This window comes from Lacerta agilis, chromosome 1, assembly GCF_009819535.1.
Source record: "Lacerta agilis isolate rLacAgi1 chromosome 1, rLacAgi1.pri, whole genome shotgun sequence".
Lineage (NCBI taxonomy): Eukaryota > Metazoa > Chordata > Lepidosauria > Squamata > Lacertidae > Lacerta > Lacerta agilis.
Window position 1 is genome coordinate 90,785,753 of NC_046312.1, and position 18,839 is coordinate 90,804,591.

The 18,839-nt window shown below is 41.8% G+C and overlaps 1 protein-coding gene across 2 annotated transcripts in view; it reads right to left on the reverse strand.

Moving 5' to 3' along the window:
• ITGB5 (integrin subunit beta 5) overlaps positions 1 to 18,839 on the reverse strand; it is a 74,112-nt gene that overhangs the window by 41,852 nt on the left and 13,421 nt on the right. For both annotated transcript variants that reach the window (XR_004427481.1, XM_033163130.1), the window contains exons 3-5: positions 11,834 to 12,038; positions 6,565 to 6,814; positions 1,756 to 1,924 (exon numbers count right to left, since the gene is read on the reverse strand). Coding sequence is in view for 1 of the 2 variants with exons in the window: in XM_033163130.1 (XP_033019021.1) it covers positions 1,756 to 1,924; positions 6,565 to 6,814; positions 11,834 to 12,038 (624 nt within the window). In the remaining variant the exon portion in view is untranslated. The remainder of the gene's footprint in view (positions 1 to 1,755; positions 1,925 to 6,564; positions 6,815 to 11,833; positions 12,039 to 18,839) is intronic.

Consider the following 18,839-nt stretch of genomic DNA (forward strand, 5'->3'; position numbering starts at 1 on the left):
GCATGTATTGTAATAAATAAAGCAGAATAAGTAAAAATATACAAATTCAGTCCCTGGTGGGTAACTTGGAATGCAAAACATAATCTGTGCATGACATTATCTGCAGCAATAAAAATATGCTCTTCCTGCCACTGGTAGGAAGATGTGGAAACCCAATCCTCCAAACATTCAGCTCAGGGAAATTATGCATTATCCTCTTGACCGGAAACCCTCTTAAACAACTTACTCCTGCCTAAAATGGGCAAATGGTTGCTCTAGGCATTCAAGCACAATGACGTTTTCAGTGGTCAACATACATGTCACAGTCAGTCACAACATTGGCTGTGAAACAGGTACAATACCCCAGTAGCCTGTGAGACCTGCTTATTTGAAGGAAATATCCAAAAGATCAAAGGCTGCAAAGGGCAGGCCAAAGCAAAATATAACATGTCATGTATTTACTGCAGCAACTAACTGCATTTTCCAAGGGGATATATTAGTTTAGGGAAGTTGTGCCTCCTTTGAGGTCAACATACACATGGAAAATCAGATTTGCTGACTGCAAGTCCTGTAAGAGTTCACTGATCATGCAATCATTCCTCCGGGGGAGTAGGGGTATATTCTATTATAGTTCCCAACTCTAGAATCATAAAAAGTGGCATGCATTTTATATTTGCTCCCGAAACCTAGGAAAGCAGCTCCATTTTTAGAACAGCAAAAAAAGGTGTGAAGAAATAAAATTTAAAAAGCCATGTGAGACATTATTATTAGCAGCAGGTGTAAAAAAAACAATGCTGTCTTTAGTGTCCCCTGCTGAACACAGGAAATAACTCCCCCCTCCAGGGAAGTGACAAACATATTATCCTTTTATTATGCTGACAGCAGTTTGAATAAAAATTGTCTTTCTGCCAAGAGTGGAACTTTTGCCAAGGCAGCTGACGAGAGGCAACTGTGCCTGCACACATTTAAGAAGCAGGCTGTGTTTTGATCCGCACAGAAGCTATGGTTGTGTGTGAATATATATATATATATATATATATATATATATATATATATATATATACACACACATACATACACACACACACACACACACACATATACACACACACATATATATATACTGTATATAGAAAACAAGCAGCAGAAACTGAAGCTCTGCCAGATAGATGCAACCTATCCAAAAATAGTATCAACAGATTCTTAAAATAGGCTGTCATGCCATATACCTTACTAATATACAAAGGCAAAAAAAGGACAAGAAAAGTATTTTACTACAAATGCTGCACCCAAATCCCAGTGTCAAATGTTCATTGTTCATAAACAAGAGGCATATTTAGGATCTACTGGCAGGGAATGCCACAGATGGAACTGCCAGCCAAAGGGACAAGTAACAATAGCACTACAATTTTTCTTCAGATGGAGACTAGGGATAGTGCCACCCGATAGATACAGGGACCCACAAATGTGCCAGACTCTTTCTTTTTGTGCTTCAAAATGGCAAACTAGCACATATACCCTGTTGGTGAGATGAACAAGTCCCAAGTGCAGGTACTCACTACAGAGATATATAATCTCCCCAGCTAACCCAAAAAGCACAAATTCCACATGGCGCACAACGCTATTCTGAGAATTCATTTATCAGCTCCATTTTTAAAAATATGTTCTCCCCACACACAATCAATTAACTTCCCATCTCCAATGCCCGCAAACCCTACAGGTTACAAGGAATGGCAGATATAGTCAACCATTCGCAATCTGCCAGAAGTTACTCACCTCACACACAGCAGCCTGCAAGATTGCGTCAAAGCCACCTTCTGGGGCATCCCTATTGCGGGAAACCTTCTGTTTCTGAACCTCTTCATTAAACCGGTCAACTTTATCAGTGAGGGACAAAAGGTGGCGAAATCCAAAGGATGGGACACAACTGGGAAATAACTTGTAACTAGAAAAGAAATGAAACATCATTGTGAGTCATTTGTCTGCACAGTAAGATAATAACACCAAGAGTTTACGTCGCACTTCATACCTACTAAATCTGCTCAAGAATGCAAATTCAGAGCAACTTTCTGGCTTAAAAAATTAGATTCTGAATAATGTACAATACAATGACACTGGAAATGAGCAACTTATTTTTGAAACTGAATATGCCCCAGACAAGAGTCTCTATAGAGACTTCTTTCTGAGTAAACGTGGTGCTGGCTGTTGTTCAGGATTGAGATTTTGGCATGAACCAGGAAAGAAGCAGGCAAGCCTTAGGCCTGCTCTACCTGGACTTCCAACCTACCCCAAGAGGGCAATATTCCATCAATTGCCCTGTGAGGAGGATCCTGATGACTTTTCAAGTAGTTAAACAATGTTTATTGTATTTTTAAAATACATAAATTTAATTGGAAACAACCTTGGAAATATTTATATTCCGAAAGATGGGAAATACAAGAATTGTAACAGATACATAAATATTTCAGTGCATGTAGTTTTAATGAATAGGAGAGAAACTGGCCTGCAATTCCATTGGGGCTATATCAGGTGCTCATAATGTGTATGCAAAAGAGCCCTACAGATTTTTAAAAATTATTATTTTCCCCCTCCTTGTCATAGTGTCACTATCACCTCAGCAATGTGAAAAGCCCACCAGGGAAGAAGAGGGGCCTGAACTGGCCATGATGAACAATGGCGGCGGCTGCTGAAAGCTGGGGAACAGATGTAAGGAATGCTGGAAAATTCTGTTTTCAGTCTCTGTCACTCTGTCTTGTATTTACATGACTGCTTTATGGTTGAGCTGACAAGCTCACTTCTCCGCATGGTATGTACAAGAGTGAAGCAAGTCTCTCAAGTCTCCCCACTTCCGAAACTGAAAAACAACTATGCCATTTGAAAAGGGCATATTTGCTTTGCTTTCACTAGTTCTATGGTTTCAGGAGAATAATTTCATTTTAATCATGCTACTTTCTCTTATAAGCATGAACAGGAGTCCCTAGAAGCTTAGCAGCTTCTAGTTCAGTTAGCTAATACTCTGTGATTTGAAGCTTAGCAGAGATCTTATGTCAGTGTTAAGTTGGAGTGGAGGGTTTGGCAAATTGGCCATCATAAATAACACAGAACCTCAATATGCTTGTTCTCTCCTCTTCATTCTCAGTAGTTATATATGCTACATACTAGGGGTTATATTAACTGAGGCTAAAACAGTCTGGAAAACAGAGCTCTCTGAAGGGCACTGAGGTATCTCCTAACAAGTCACAGCACCCTTAGCAAACTACAGCCCAGAATTATTTGGGGGAAGTCATGAATGTTTAAAGTGGCATGATACTGCTTTAAACGTATACAGTGGTGCCTCGCAAGACGAAATTAATTCGTTCCACAAGTGTTGTCGTATAGCGGAAATTTCATCTTGCGAAGCACGGTCGGAGGAAGCGCGGTTTTACGGGGGGGAATCGCAAAACGTTTTCGTTTTGCGAGTCGCGGCCATAGGGAAATTCATCTTGCGAGTCACCCTTTCATTAGCGAATGCCTTTCATCTAGCGAGTTTTTCGTCTAGCGAGGCATTCCGTCTTGCGAGGTACCACTGTACTGCAGATGGGACTGTGGTTTGCAAGCAGAAACCATCCTTCAACCAAATAAGCATGCCCTCTTCTCCCCTTCTCTTACCAGCCTTAATCATAATTTTAACTTTACGTCTGCACTGAAAGTAACCCCTGGTTTTAGGTCACTACCAAATCATCCGCCAACCAGATTTCAGATCTGGTATCAAATCATGCTTAAGTTGGAAACCACTTAATGTTGGTAACCACTTTATGTTGAACCATAAATTAGGAAAGAAAGAAAAGGGGAAACTGGCAATTAGCAGCAGCAGAGGGGGTTGGGGGGGGGGAGAGAGAGAGGTGAAGGAAGAACTGCCTGTCTCCTGATTTGAGAAACTCCTGATTCCAAAGAAGAGTATACAGAGAGTCAGCATTGTATCTCCACCAGGCCAAGGATATTGACTTTTCTAGTAGGTTATGAAAATGTGGCCTTGAGTAGGTGTGATTAAACGGGCTCTGTAACCATGATAAGTTACATTAGAGAAGGACATGTGTGTGTTTGGTATTTTGCCTTCCTTGTAAATTTGCTGAAAACCACGTGGTGTTCTTTTACTCAGCCCTTTTCTTCCCCTGCTGTCACTTTGGGGTTGAAATGCTTTCCTTGTTCTGCGTTTCTAGCACAGAACTGTTTGGAAAATGTGCACTAATTAAACACCCAAAAATATTGTTAATTAAAGTGCAGGAGATTTTGTCTACAAACAGTGGTTCACTTTACAGTTCTCTTCCACAATTTTGTGGTTTTAGTCTCCTTTTTCCCCAGACGGTTATCAGCCTAATTCAGGTGCTCACAGTCTACATGCAATGACAGTCGCACAAAGCAGAGGCCGTATTATTCCACCTTTCCATGAACTCGAGAGCCAGATGCTAAAGTGAGGAGCTTCCTCTGCTTGTGGAAGCTGCCTGCCCGATTTAGAACACTCGGGGATATTATCAGCCCTGATTCACATCACTTTCCCCCCTACAAAGGTGATGTGAACGGCAAACAATGACTGCATAGTTGGAACGAGCGCACAGACTGCAGGGATACGTAAGCCAGAGAAGAAACAGTAGTATCCAGTATCCCTGTAGCTTTGTGCTGCACAGAGCCCAGAGCAGGTGAGCATGATGTCGTGCATAATAGGCCTCGGCTGGCTGACATGAGGCAACTGTCAGAGCGAAAATGCTCATGCCCAGAGCCAAGCATTCATTGACTGCCAGTTTAATTTCAGCAGTTTGGTGGATTCCCTCATGCCGAAGGTTACTGACACTGGATAGAAGATAACAGGGGTTCCAGATGTGGGAGTGCTTTAAAAAGAAGAACATGGAGTTAGGTTACTCCTAACTCTGCAGTCCTACAGGTACTTATTTGAGAGTAAGCCCCAATGAACTCAGCGAGACTCGCTTCAGAGTTACCATGCATAGGATTAGGCTGCAACTTTCAGGGAGCCCTGTATTTTAAAACTAATATGCATGCGTGCAATGGACACTACAGAAGACTCCCGCTTTAAAGGAAGAAAGGTTCTACTTTTCATGGATGTAGATTCAGGAACAATACTTGCATAGCTGATTGTCTTTTCAGTGCTTCAGCTCATGCTCCTCACCACTATCGACCCTGTTACCCCCTTCCCCACAATGATGCTTGTCAAAAATCTATAAATTGCTGCACAAATTCAATTTGGGGTATAGCAAAATGCAAGCAAGGCTGCCGAGGCTGGTGAAAAATACGTATGCATAAAATAATTTGTTATTTGTTTTGGATGCAACACATCCGCTCGAAAACAAACTGCCCACAAATGTGCATTCTGGCTGTGCCAGGAGTGTGGTTGGTGTGGTGGGAAAGGGGTGTGTAAATGCTGTGTGTGGAGGGGACTTGAATGAGCCTCCAGCTTCTCTCTTTCTCGTATAAGCTCTCCTTTTAAGTAAATGGTTTTGCCTGCAGAAACACCTATACTGTACCTGAATATTAGGGTTAGGGTTAGAAAAGTCTCCCAAAGTGTGTTGTCCACAGAGCTTTAAAATCTCTTTTAAAAATTTCTTTCTAAAAGCCACAGGAGAGTTGCTAAATTATCAGGAACCACTGGCTTCCTGTCAAATAAATTTGCCGCCACTAGGCACTTGTTTGAAACCCTGGAGACTGCTCCAGGGAAAAAAGTATGAGACAGTAGTTGTTAACTGCCCCAAACATCCCTGCAAGTTAGACAGTAATACTAGCTGGGATCCAAAGAACTACTTTCAGCTACGTAGCTCAAAGGCTTGTGATCACTTGGTGAGTTCAGGTTTGTTTAACTTTTACTCTTTGGCAGACACCACTCACCATGTATCAGTAACTACTTTTGCAAACCACCCATTCCCCTTTGAGTTGCTTGCAAGTGTTTTGCAGGCCCACACAATCTGGGACCCACTAACACAACTGCAGCCCTCCAGTCTAGAAGGGACTCACAATGCTTGGTTTTGCTGCCTTTCTGGGACCTGTAAAAAAAACAGGAAGTTGTCAAGCCACAACAAATGGTACATGGACCCAGTTTAGCTTGGTGAGTCACTCATCTATGCAGGCCTGGTCTTCTGCCATGCAGTCAGAGGGGACTTCCCGCCAAGAAAATCCTATGCAAAGCACTAGGCTGAGTGGGCCTTTGGATCCTGGCCACTGCCCTAATTTTACATACACAAATGCATAGGCCAAGAATATAAAGAATAATATTTTCAAAAACCCAAGGACCAAAGTTTCCATTTCCCAAATGTATTTATATCTGCAGTTTAGAATATATATTCTTTAAAAGGAATATTAAAATACTGCATTGCAGATATCGTGATCCTACACAAAATTCAATACACAGCTGTTTTTTCAAAGGTGAGGTTTCTACTTTTAAACGATCCTGCAAGCTGTGAGGTCTTGCAAGCCCTTCCCTGCAGCCGTGGGATGCTGCTGCAGGTTCTAGCTTGCTCTGCTCAGTAGGAAAGAAATCTTATGTTCTTGCACATTCAGTGCCAAAGCAACAACTGCAGCAGCTGCCGGCCCTTTGCTTACCCAGTGCAAGGGTTGTTCTTGTATCTGGGTGCTGTGTAAGAAAAGGGAGAGATATTTTTGTCCACGAAAGAGCCAAACCCAAGACGGAAATTGCTGGTGAGTTTCCCCATCTCTTCAGCCAGCGTGGTTCCCAGATTCCGGATGTTGTCCAAATCATCCTTCATGGAGAGGGAAAGGTCCATCAAATAATACAGGTCCACAGGATAGTCCTCTACCTGCCGAACGTGCACATGGAAAGGTGTCGGATCACCTGTGGAAGCAGCAGGTTTGTGGCAGGTTAACAAGCAAAAGGCAAGCCAGTTGTTTCCTTTCTTTGCCTCTTGCATTTCACTCAGCTGGCGGTGCAAAATCACCCCCTTAACTGTTACCAGAAATAGTCACAGATTCATGCCTGAAATATGAATACTTCTTCACAAAGTTTCCTGTTGCAACATGTAATTGATATAACATGCCAAAATCCAAACAGCATACTTTCCTTTTTGTAAAATCTATAAGAGAGCCCTTCCATTAAGGCTTCAGTAGCAACCTGGCAATTGCAATTGGGGGGGGGGGGCAACTGAAGCAATTACCCATTAATCTCAGTTAGAACCATAGAATTGCAGAGTTGGAAGGTACCCTGAGGGTCTTCTGGTCCAACCCCCTGCAATGCAGGAATCTCTAAAACATCCATGGCAGATGGCCATTGAACCTCTGCTTAAGAACGTTCAATGAAGGAGTCCACCACCTTCCGAGGGAGTCTGTTCCACTGGCAGGTCATATGAGGGCCACAACGATAACCCTGCAGTGCTACTCTGATGTGGCTGCTCTTTAGCTTGCATCCATGCGGGCAGCCAAGCCACAACCATATTTCCCAGTTGCAAGACTTGCAGCTACTGGCTGGGAGCCATTTCATTTCTTTGTTTTTGTTTACCAATGCACTCAAGCTAGTTCACTGCAATAATAACGGATTAAAATCAAACAGATGCAATACTAAAGAGGAAGGGACCTGAAAGGAAGAAGAAAATAAGCAAAATCATGTACCACGGCTGGTGCATGAGACAGTTCTAAGGAAGGTACCATCCACTGTCTAGAACAATTGTGGGGGCCCTGCCACCTTGCCTCTCCCTCAGAATGGCTGCAGATGGAGAGCGTTCTGAGAAGAGAAGAACCAAAACAGAAGTATGTTTCCATTAAGCTGATGGAAGGGGCCCTTCTCTCTCTCTCTCTCTCTCTCTCTCTCTCTCTCTCTCTCTCTCTCTCTCTTTCTCTCTCTCTCTCTCTCTTAGTTAAGTGAAATGGAATGAATGTGGACTGGTGATTACAGGACCATGTGGTCATGCAGTATCCCAGCTCAACAATGTGTCTTAGATTTTCCTATGGTTTGGGTGCCTGTGTTAACTGGGCTAGTTGGGGACAGGAGAATACCAGCACTTCTATGATCAATGTAGAGTCAAGCTCTGCTCTGAACCTTCAGTTGCTACGTCAAAATTTGAAATGGTTCAAACATAAAAACTGAAGTTAAATCCAACATATTTTTAATAGGCTACTATATAACACATGCATCCCACTGCCACCTTTTTCTCCCCTCCCTTTGAAAAGACAGGATAAGCATTTGAAAACTGAAATCCAAATGCCTCATAATGGTTGGTTCTAATAGGCTTTGCCCGGGAGCACTATTCTGTCACATCAAATGACATTTCTAGCTCAACAGATCAGGCTCTCTTTCACAGCTGAGTGAGTTAGATCCAGCAACCCAGGGCAGACCCCAAGCAAGATTTTCACCTCCAAACTGTCAAGGAAGTAGAAAGCAGCTCAACTCCTAGGCCACTCAACTGAAGTATTCCTGTTTATTGCAATATATATTTTGCTTGTTGTATAAACAAAACAGAGTCAGTCTCATTTACTAACTGCTCATTTTATAAATGCTTCTCCACCACTTATATTAAGGGCTGTTTGCAAACGGAAGCCTTGCTTGTAACACTCAATTATGTCCTGTTGCGTCTTGTATAACGTTTTGGTAACAGCTGCACAACACAGGTATGCAGCTAGGAAGTTATGGCTTCAAGGGTTTACAGATATAATCCTTCCTCTCTTCACAATCTAGGGAAATAATCTACTTTGGCCCCATAGGTATGCACAGTTTTGTGGACACCCAGCAGTAGATGGTCATCATCCAGCGTCCTCTTAAGAACTGCCTGATAGTGAAAGCACCTTCACCATAAGGTCCCAGGGCAGGTCACAACCATACGGTCATATAACATTAAAATCCAATAAAATCACTTAAAACAAACTGATGAATGTACATCAACAACAGCAGTGGTCCCGCAAAAAATGGCAATTCCACATGGCTAGCAGAGTACAACTTCTTTTTGACAGTAGTCCAACTTCCTTTCTCCAGTGACATATATATGATCGTATTACAATGTCTGTAGCCATCATTGGTGATAGATGGAGATAGGACAGATTCTAGCTCAGGGAGAGGAGGAGGGAACAGGACACAAAAGAATTGAGGTGGGGTGGGTGGACAACAGCTTGAGAGCATAATGCAGTGATGGAGAGGTGGGGGACAAGGAAGAAAAGGCTCAATGGGTTAAAAGGCCAAAGTAGCAACGTCCCTAAGAGTGGAAATCTGCAAGAGCATGGAAAGACTGGGCTGGCTTAGGACAATATATGCCATTGGCTTCCTCTGCAGTAAAAGACCCCGTGAAGCTATGTGCAAAGCTTATATACACACACATACAGAAGTGCTTTTCCTGTGTACATATATTTTCTACACTTTCACATTTTGTTACCACTGCTATTAAAGCCCCTGCAATTTCATTTTATTACGCTCTGAAGAGGATTTGCTTCCCACCCCCCTGCCAAAGTAAGAATTTCACCTGCAACCTAAAGATTCACTGTTGTTGAAGTGATTGATGTGACAGATGGCTCAGCTCTAGCAAAGCTTTTTTCCACCCTGCAACTGCTAGCAAACAAGGGAGCCTTGTTCCCATTCAGCAACTATTTTCTCTTTGCAAACGCATTCTCTCCAGGACAATTGGAATGCGTCGCATGGAGGGCGATTCTGAATGTGTGAACTTGTCCTGAATCAAATGTGAACTTTCAATCAATAGAAAGCTTTAAAATCAACATTCACATTACAGCATTAGGCTTGTATATATTACCAGCTCCTAGCTGCATCCACTCTGGATTTGCATAGATTGATTAGATCAGTCTACCTGGTGTCCAGAACAGAAGCAGGGCCATGGATATAGTGTACAGCAGTGGCAACTATATTAATGGATTTGCACTGGGGAGAACAGTTTACAAGAAACCATAGCCATTAAAATGTATGCACCCAAAGCTCAGTGGTACGGAACAGACTTTGCTTACAGAAAGCTTCTCAAAAAGCAATCTCTAGTTTAATTTTTTTCAAGTAGCGGAGCAGGAACGATCTCTGCTGGGAGCTAATGGCAGTCAGAGTATGACCTACAGTCCAGAGAAAGGGAACCTGTGGCCTTACAGACATTGCTGGGAGTCAACATCCTATCAGCTTCACCAGCATGAAACCAAGTCAGCTTTGCTTTCCATCAAGTGCATGACGAGAACACTACCAAGCATGAGTTCCATTAATGAGCACAATGACAGCAATTTTGGAAGGAGGAGATTAAAACCATTTTTCAGGGTGGCTTTTGCAAGCTGGAATGCTCAGTAACCAAATTTCAATAGTTCCCTCTATTTATGTGAAACTAACAGGCGTTTCCACTTCGGGTGATGGGACTTGTTTGTTTTGTGCTGTGATTAATTTTAATGTCAGGAAAATCCGTGAGTTTTAAGTGTGTGGGGAATATGAATTCCTTATGAACTTGGGGCTCTCATCAGAGGAACACAAGAGCCTCATTATTAGTAAAAAATAATAATCCTTGTTATTAATAAATAAATCCTAAACCTTTTCCTTAGAGGAGGAGAGGAATGAAAAGGGAAAACATTTCCTCTATTTGCAGTTTGCCTGGACTACAACACAACGCAGACATTCCAGGCACGTACACAATTGTTTAGTGAATCTGTCTTTCATAATGGCCTTTAGCTTCAATACAAAGGGCCTTTTTAGAAAACAAAAACAACCAAATATCAAAGGCTAAATATTTTCATACAAACGTTGGAACTGTATTAATGCCTCTTTTCTGCAAAGCTATTTCCACAACAAGATTCTTGCTTTTTCCATTTTATTTTTTCGTCTTGGCAGAAAGCTAATAATATGGTAAACTCTAGCTTCTTGGATCAAAAGTTCATCTCTCGAGTCAGTGCAATCTTGTCTTTACAGGGAAGGTAGGACGACTAAGTCACTTAACCGTGTTAAGAAAAGAGATAATACAATGGGAATAATTTCTGAAGACGAGTAGCTGGTGGATTTCAAGGGGAAATGGGAACACAGTTTCATAAAACTTTAATGACTGAGAACCCAGTGCTTGCCCACATTTCCATTTGCCCCATGTCCTGAAAGCACAGGTCCAAGTAGCTTTTCATTTGTTCCACCATTTTCCCCCAGGAAAACCCGTTGTTTACTGCCAAATCATAACAAACATCAAGCCACAGAAAAACCAATTGACATTTGTTCTGATTCAGTGGTAAGCAGCAGGTTTTCCTGTGGAAAAGCGGTGGGACAAGCTGAAGTGTGGGCGAGTTTCTCAGTCAACAACACACTTCCCCAACCTCATGCCCTCCAGCTGCTTTAGACTGCAATTGTGCATCAGGGCTGGGGATGGCTCATTTCCAAGAAAGGAAGGGGAAGAAACAAGGGCGGTTTGACTATTAGAGATCTTCTCAATATTGTGGCTTGCCTGTAACCCAGAGTCTGATCCTTACTTACAATTATGTATTACAGGTTCCTGAGGTAACAGTAAACTATGGTTTGTTGCAGCCCTTGGTGCGTTATGATATGGTGGTGTAGAAATGCTGTAAATATATATAAGCAAAAATAAATGCAAACGATAAATAAACCCAGCAACTAACTAAATAACTGGATTGTATGAGTAGAAAGCGGGGGAACGGGAACAATGGGCACAGGATTTACTCCCATATCTCCAAACCATGGTTTGGTACTACATGTGAGCAAACCCACAGAGCAGGGGAAGACAACATGGTGTCCTCCAACTTTTGTTGAACTGCAGTGCCCTTTATCCTTGAACATAAGTCATGCTGGCAGGGGGCTGATGGGAGCTGGAAGGCACCACACTGGGTTCCTGCCATAGTGTGTCCAGGTTGCTTGCAAATTATCCATACAGCTTACAGACATTTGGTGCTAACTTACCAGGCCGCAGATTTAGTGAGATCTTTTGAGGCATTATCTGGATAACATCTGAACTGGCCACACTAGAGCCCTTGCTGCTCAGAGGAAGGTTCTTCACTATTTTAATGCTGCTTTTTGTACTCTCAAAGTGCCCCGCACAACCATTGGCTATTAGATTTTCGGTGAAGTCACACCTCGAAGTGATAGATTTTTTGCTGCCAAATTCCTGCGAGGAAACAAAATTGAAGTATGGAGCGTGAGAAAATCAGTTTGCCCAAAGGATTGTAATGATTCAACATGGAGCTAACTGGTAAGCCATTTTTATTATTAGATTTTCATCCTGTTAATTCCACAAAAAGCTCATAAAAAGCAACCTTTAGGGTCATTCCATTTTAACTTACAATCAACCCATAAGTTAGGTTGGGCTGAGAGAATGTGACTGGTTCAAAGTCAGCCAGTAACATTCATCAGCCACTGGGAATCTGATTCCGGTTTGCCATGGTTCAAGTCCAATGAAGACCTACAATTCCAAAATCCATAGCAGGGGAATATTCTTATTTGGCCAGACCAATTGTTTTAAATAGTGAGCAAACACTGAAGTTCACCAAAACTCATCAAGGTAAATGTTAAACAAAACTGAGGTGCATACAGTATCACCTAAATACCATTGCCTCAGGGAAAGGCAGGATTTCTTCAGATTTGAACATACATGTGTGTGTGTTTCTACAGACACATCAGGATGATGGAAAGGTAGCAATTAGAAGAACTAAAGCATTAGAAACAATGCAAGCAGAGGTAGGCAGGAAAATCAGTGAGTCATCTTTTAATCTACAAACCACCACGATTTAGATTTCTGCAATTATGGAAAGAGATCAGAGCAACTGAATGACAAACAGATGGTTACTCTCTAGCTTCAGACCCAAACCTTTCCCCACTACGGACGACTCGAACTTGTTGTTCCCAAAGGAATGTTGGTGTTGGCAGAGGAATATCCATTGGACTAAGGAACACTAACCATTTAAAGGGATCTCAGGAATTAGGGCTGGAGAAGCCCTTGGAGAACCTTTGTCAAGTAGATAATACCAGGCTTGATGGACCAATAGTCTGGCTCACTTATAAGATATCTTCCTATATTGACTCCAAATACAGGTAAATGCATTAACAACTTGGCCACTACTTGTCAAATTTCTACGTTTCCTTGCCTTTGCATATTTATTAGCAGCCATAATAGTAGTTATACAGTACTTTCTTTAGGTACTCAAAGCTTTTCACAGCCAGTATCTTTGTAATCCTGTAAAGCAGACCATCCTTATCTCATATTACAAACAAGGAGCTGATGATATTAAGGCTTAGTAGCCAAGGCCATAGAATGTGCTGAGATCCTGGCTCACAAAGGTTGCCCGCTCCCCAATGGGCTTTACCCCCAGAAGTGCTGCACTTTTAACATTTTTCGAAACATTTAGAAAATATTAGAGTTTACTTAAACAGTCCATCTTGCTATTCAGGAGCTTTCATAGGAATCCAAGTTCTTGTCAAAATGAAATAAGAGATCTTTGGCCAGAAGTTATATTTGGTATGTGAAATGTAAATCTTGCCTCATTCCAAACAGTTGATATTCTAGTCTTATAATAAAAACCCCTCAAAACTAAAAAACAAAAGCACGTAAACCATTTTTGTGGGCACACACATACATATTTGATGTTGAAAACTCTTCACCAATTTGAGGAGAGAGAAAAAATCCCTCCAAATTATCAAGTTACAAATGCAAGGGGTTTAACTTGGAAATGCAAAATGGGCAAAGTATATATTGACCTAGTTGTGGCTTTCTTATTGCCACACACACCCATTATCTACTTCGCAATGATTTTTTTTAAAATAAAGTTTCCTCATTTGAACTTTCTATGCACAAATCACTAGCTGAGCCTGTGTCGTAAAAAAACAGAATAAGTAAATTTGCAGGCAAGCACAATAACAACCCACAAGTATTCAACTGCACGATTATTGGCAGAGATTTTTTTAAAGGACTAGGTAGAAGGAAGGTCAAGCCGGAAATCAGGTCATGCTCAGCAAAGACCAAAGGCCCAGTTCTTACCAGGCAATAAACCTGCATCTGGGTTGAACCACTCTATTGTTGCTCGTTTACTCTGTCCAACATCTCTAGCTATACACAAAACAACCTTAAGAGTCCATTTGACCAGATAACATGATGGGATGCACCTAGGGGGCAATGATACTTCACCCATTCCACCTTAAGTTCAGGGTAGGGTGGGGTAGAGAAGGACCCTTATGGCTGAAGAATAATCTAGTATGAATTTATACAGGAAAACTAACTTCTGAGACTTCTGAAGGAACAAGTATAGAGGCATTGCCCATCAAGCACCTTCCAGATGTTTTTGGACTACAACTCCCATCATTCCCAGTCAGCACAGCCATAGTGGTTGTGACTGGTATAAAACCTCTGGAGGGTACCAGGTTGGGGAAGGCTAATATAGAGGACTGCACTGCCAATAATCTTAGTTGCTTCCGACATGTGGAAATGTTCTTCGTCAACACAGGATGAGCTGGATGCAGGGCTTCTGGCCAAAGCATACAAATCCATTAAAAGCAATATAAATTAAACAGAACTTGTAAGGAATGCATGCCTACATCCCAGGCATCTATGGGATGGCAGGAAAGCATTTTTGTGTGCTTCCCCAGTCAGATATCAATAGCCAGGAGTTTGTTTCACTAGTTTTGGCTGGTACACCAGGGGTCCCCAAACTAAGGCCCGGGGGCCAGATGCGGCCCAGGGGTGCGGGACCGCTTTAGCTCAGCCTCCCAGATTATCTTCCCCCACCCCTTGCCAATGACGCTTTAACAGGTGGGCATGTACTCTTTTATTTAATATGTAAGCCTCCATGGTGGACTTTTTATTTGGATAGGCAGCATGTAAACATTTTGAAGTAAATAAAGGTGGAATGAGCCCTATTTCTCTACTAGCAAATGCAAAAAGAGAAACAGAGGAGCTTGCAGAGGCCCTAGAATAAAATTTACCTCTGTCCAGTACATTTCCGTCCTCTCGTGTATCTACTCTTATTTTTCAGAAAAAAAAACCTCCTGCATGCTACTTGCCTGATACACTCTGAAAGATTATTCTGCATGAACTATTTCAGTGATCTGTGCTTTGTTCTTCTGTATTTTTCCTCTGCACTAAGAGCTACCCAGGAATCCTTGGGGTTTATTTTTTAAACAAATGTGTTTTTGCTTCCATCTCGTTTTGAAGCTCAAAGTGAGTATGGATATCATGTAAATGCTGTATAAAATTGTTAATAACAGCTAAAGATAGGGAAGAAATTCGATTTGTTATTCAGTTTGTGTTGTGTGCCAAAAAAATAAATAAATGTACTGATGAAAATAACATAAAAATGCATTACACAAGGCAGGTTTGATTTGCAAAAATATGTATGAAGACAATTTTGTACTGAAGAGCCGATGAATTTTTACAAGGAGTCTTCTTTTAAAAAAGCAAACTAACGAGGAAATGTGGAGAACTGAACTTAAGAGTTGTTTTTTTTAATGAGAAACTGAAATTGACAGATTTGCCCACCTCGTCCAACAGTAAAGGATTTTTGTAAAACAAAAACAAAACAGACACCCCCAGTCAGTTATCTCTCTCCTGCATCTGTAATACTCCCCAGCTGTAAAACTCCACACATGTTTTTGGCACCAATTACAAAACTCACATTATCTGATAAATCTTTGAGTACAGATTACATTCTACAGACCACAATAAAGTACAAGCATTTTTTAAAAATTGCAGAACCAGAAATATAGACAAACCACACCCTTCTTTCTTTTCAAAGAGGAAGACATTGGAGGCTTCGAAAATTTTGGCTAAAGCACACTGAAGCTAACCCATAATATGAGCTAGAAGTTCATTACCTTATGCAAACCAGGTTATAAGAAAATACTGCCATTTTTTCCTTATTCCTTTACATCTTATCTATCTAGAAAAAATTAACTCGTTCTCTGATGTTTTCTGCTTAGCATGCCAATCATTCCGTCTCTTTTTTCTCACTACTCTGCAACACCAATAATAATAAAAATAAACACTCAGCGATCTTCTTTTAATTTTTGCCATTTCTCCTGCAATATCTTGCCTCTTTCACGCCTCAGCCTCAAGGCATATACATACCAGGAGCACATTATTTCCACATACAGTACTACAACTATTTCTTCTTCTTCTGAAAATAGAAGTTTAATGGAAGCTTTCAACTCAGAAACAAAATGGCTCCAGAAATATTCTGTCCAAGGATTTCAGGTGAAACATGCTTCCATTATGATACCATCTAGCTCTCTGACTTTATGAAAAAAAGATCATACCAGTATAATCTATTGAAGGCTTCATAAGACCATGGTCCGCCATTTTTAAGAATTTAAGGAAGCCCATCTTTTGTTATCCATTGCTTATTTACATGTTGCTTAAATCTGCAGGTGTTTGATTAGAACAAAACTAATACCGAAGTCTCAATTGAAACTACTGCGGCTGGTAAGTAAAAAGGTCCAAGGGTTTAGTAATTCAGCAAGGTCTAGGCCAGGTGTACCCAACTTGGCACCTCCAGAAAGTGTTGGACTCCAATTGGTTATGCTGTTGGGGCGAATGGCAGTGGTCACCCAAAACATCTGGACAACACTAGGTTGGGGAACCTTGATCTAAGATATATTGCACCAAACTCAGGGCTAATAGTTGTTCTTTTCTCCTGCAAAATCAAAATGTCATTATTCCTGAAAAACAGATTAAAGGGCACTGTGATCTGTAGAGAACCGCAAGTCTTAAAAACCTACCTTTGGAAATTCCTCAGAAAAAAGAGGCCCTGTTAGACTTGCCACTGGAATTTGGGGTGTGTGTGTCAGGGTGAATTTTAATATCCTGCTGAGGTTCTGCCACTTCCAAATGTGCAATTTAGGATACTCAAAGAATAGCAGCACAAAACTGAATTTGTTAACATTCCATTAGGCAGACAGATTTCCCACACTTCTCAGGACAGGGAAAGTAAATCTGAAAATAGAATGCTGCCTGCGGACTACAATGTAATATTTGCACTGATGCTGCAATCCTATATTCAGAAATGTGCACATTTTTAAAAATTAGATTTATACCACACCTTTCCTCCAAGGAGCTCAGAGTGGGGCACATGCTTCTCCCCCTTCTCCATTTTGTCCTCACTACAAACCTGTAAGGCTGAGAGACAGTGACTGACCCAAGGTCACCCAGTGAGCTTAATGGCTGAGTGGGGACTAGAAGTAGGTTACCAGACGTCCCCGTTTCCCGGGGGCAGTCTCCAGATTTACAAATCAGTCCCCTGACAAAATCCATCTATTTAGCAGGAATAGAAAAGTATCCCCGGATTCATTGGAAAAAATCTGGTAACCTTAGACTAGAACCCTTGTCTCCCAGGTCTTAAGGCTAAAGTGTGGGGTTTTCAGTGGAAAGCAGTGGGACAAGGGCAAAATGACACAGATCTGTTCCTAGAAAGCATTGGACATGCAGAAAGCCACTCAAATCCATGCTTTCCAGGCACAGGATAAGTCTGGATGAGCCCTTAGTATGACACTCTAACCAACACACCACACTGGATCCATTGTTTTCATTGAGGTTCCTCCCAGAATAAGTGTCAGCAGGGCTGCTGCTTAAGGGTTACATTCAATGAAGTTAAAGAGTTGGAACTCGAATTTGCTCCGCTATGCACTAGTGAGTTCTTGTGAAATGGTTCCACCAGCGGGCCTGTTGCACTGGATCCTTCTCTTGCGCAACTTTCAGAAATTGATCTCTATGACCGCAAAGGCCCTTCTGATAACAGACTGGCAGCTTTGCATACAACCCTTAGTAATCCCAAAGCCCCATAAACTTGGAACCAAGGACTGGAATTCAATACTATCATTCAGTAAGTGCAAGCATCTTAGCTTGCCCCATGGAACTATCTCCCCTCTCCCCCCCCTCAAAAGCAGGCTGCTCTGGGGTTCTCCCAGCCACACAGAGGGGATTTGGGGAGGTGTATGGGGAGGATTGGGGGGGGGGGCTCAACTGCACTAACAGCAGCCCTTGTGCTGGCTTCCACTAGCACACCAAATTAGTTTACTGTAATCCGGCCCAAGAAACCCTAAACCTTTCCCCTCGGCTAACAATGTTTTCATGACTCTAAATATAAATTTTCCTGACTAGGGTTCCACCCCCCCTCAAAGTAGGAACTTTTGTACAAAGTGGGGAAGAAACAAGGACGCTTGAAAGGTCTGCTACAACTCTGTACTGTTAGAATAGCAACGTCAACTTTTTTCACTAAACCTTTGAAAACCTTTCCCTTACGGGCAGTGGCACAATTAAAGGCAGATAATTTAAACTATGAGCTATTGTGGCCTTCAGGAATTATTGTCTACAAACAGCCCCTTTTCACCTCTTTGCTCTCCAGTCCAATCAGGGGGCGATGGGGGGGGGATCTAAACCAAATAATTGATTTGATAACGCAGCATCAGCAGCTACTGCTGAAAGCTGACCTATAACTAGCGGTCACAACAACTCCCGGATAAACATTTCTGTTGGCAGAGCCACTCAAAAAATAGACCTTTTGTGCCAAGAAAATAAAACAAATCTAGCCCAACACCACAGCTTCGCAAGCAGTATTTTTTCTTTCTGATGTCACCACCACTTATACACTTGGCAGAAACACACTTCTTACAGATGCATACAAGATGTCTCTGAGGCATTTGGGAGGGGGGGTGGAGAGTAACCCTTCCCCTATGCGAATGCACTCTTTGTACAAGAGGCTCAGCATATGATGAACTAAACACCATTTATACATCCTTGCTGGATGTATAAATGTAACAAGAGTGATTGTTTCCCATCCCTACAGGCAACAGTACTCTGACACTTATGACCTCAGATGACCGACTTAAGTGTTATCCTATTACTGTGCTTAAATTGAAACACGCTTCCTACAGGTTGCATCCTATAAAATATTTCTACTGGTGCAACAGGACTTATGTTTCCTTT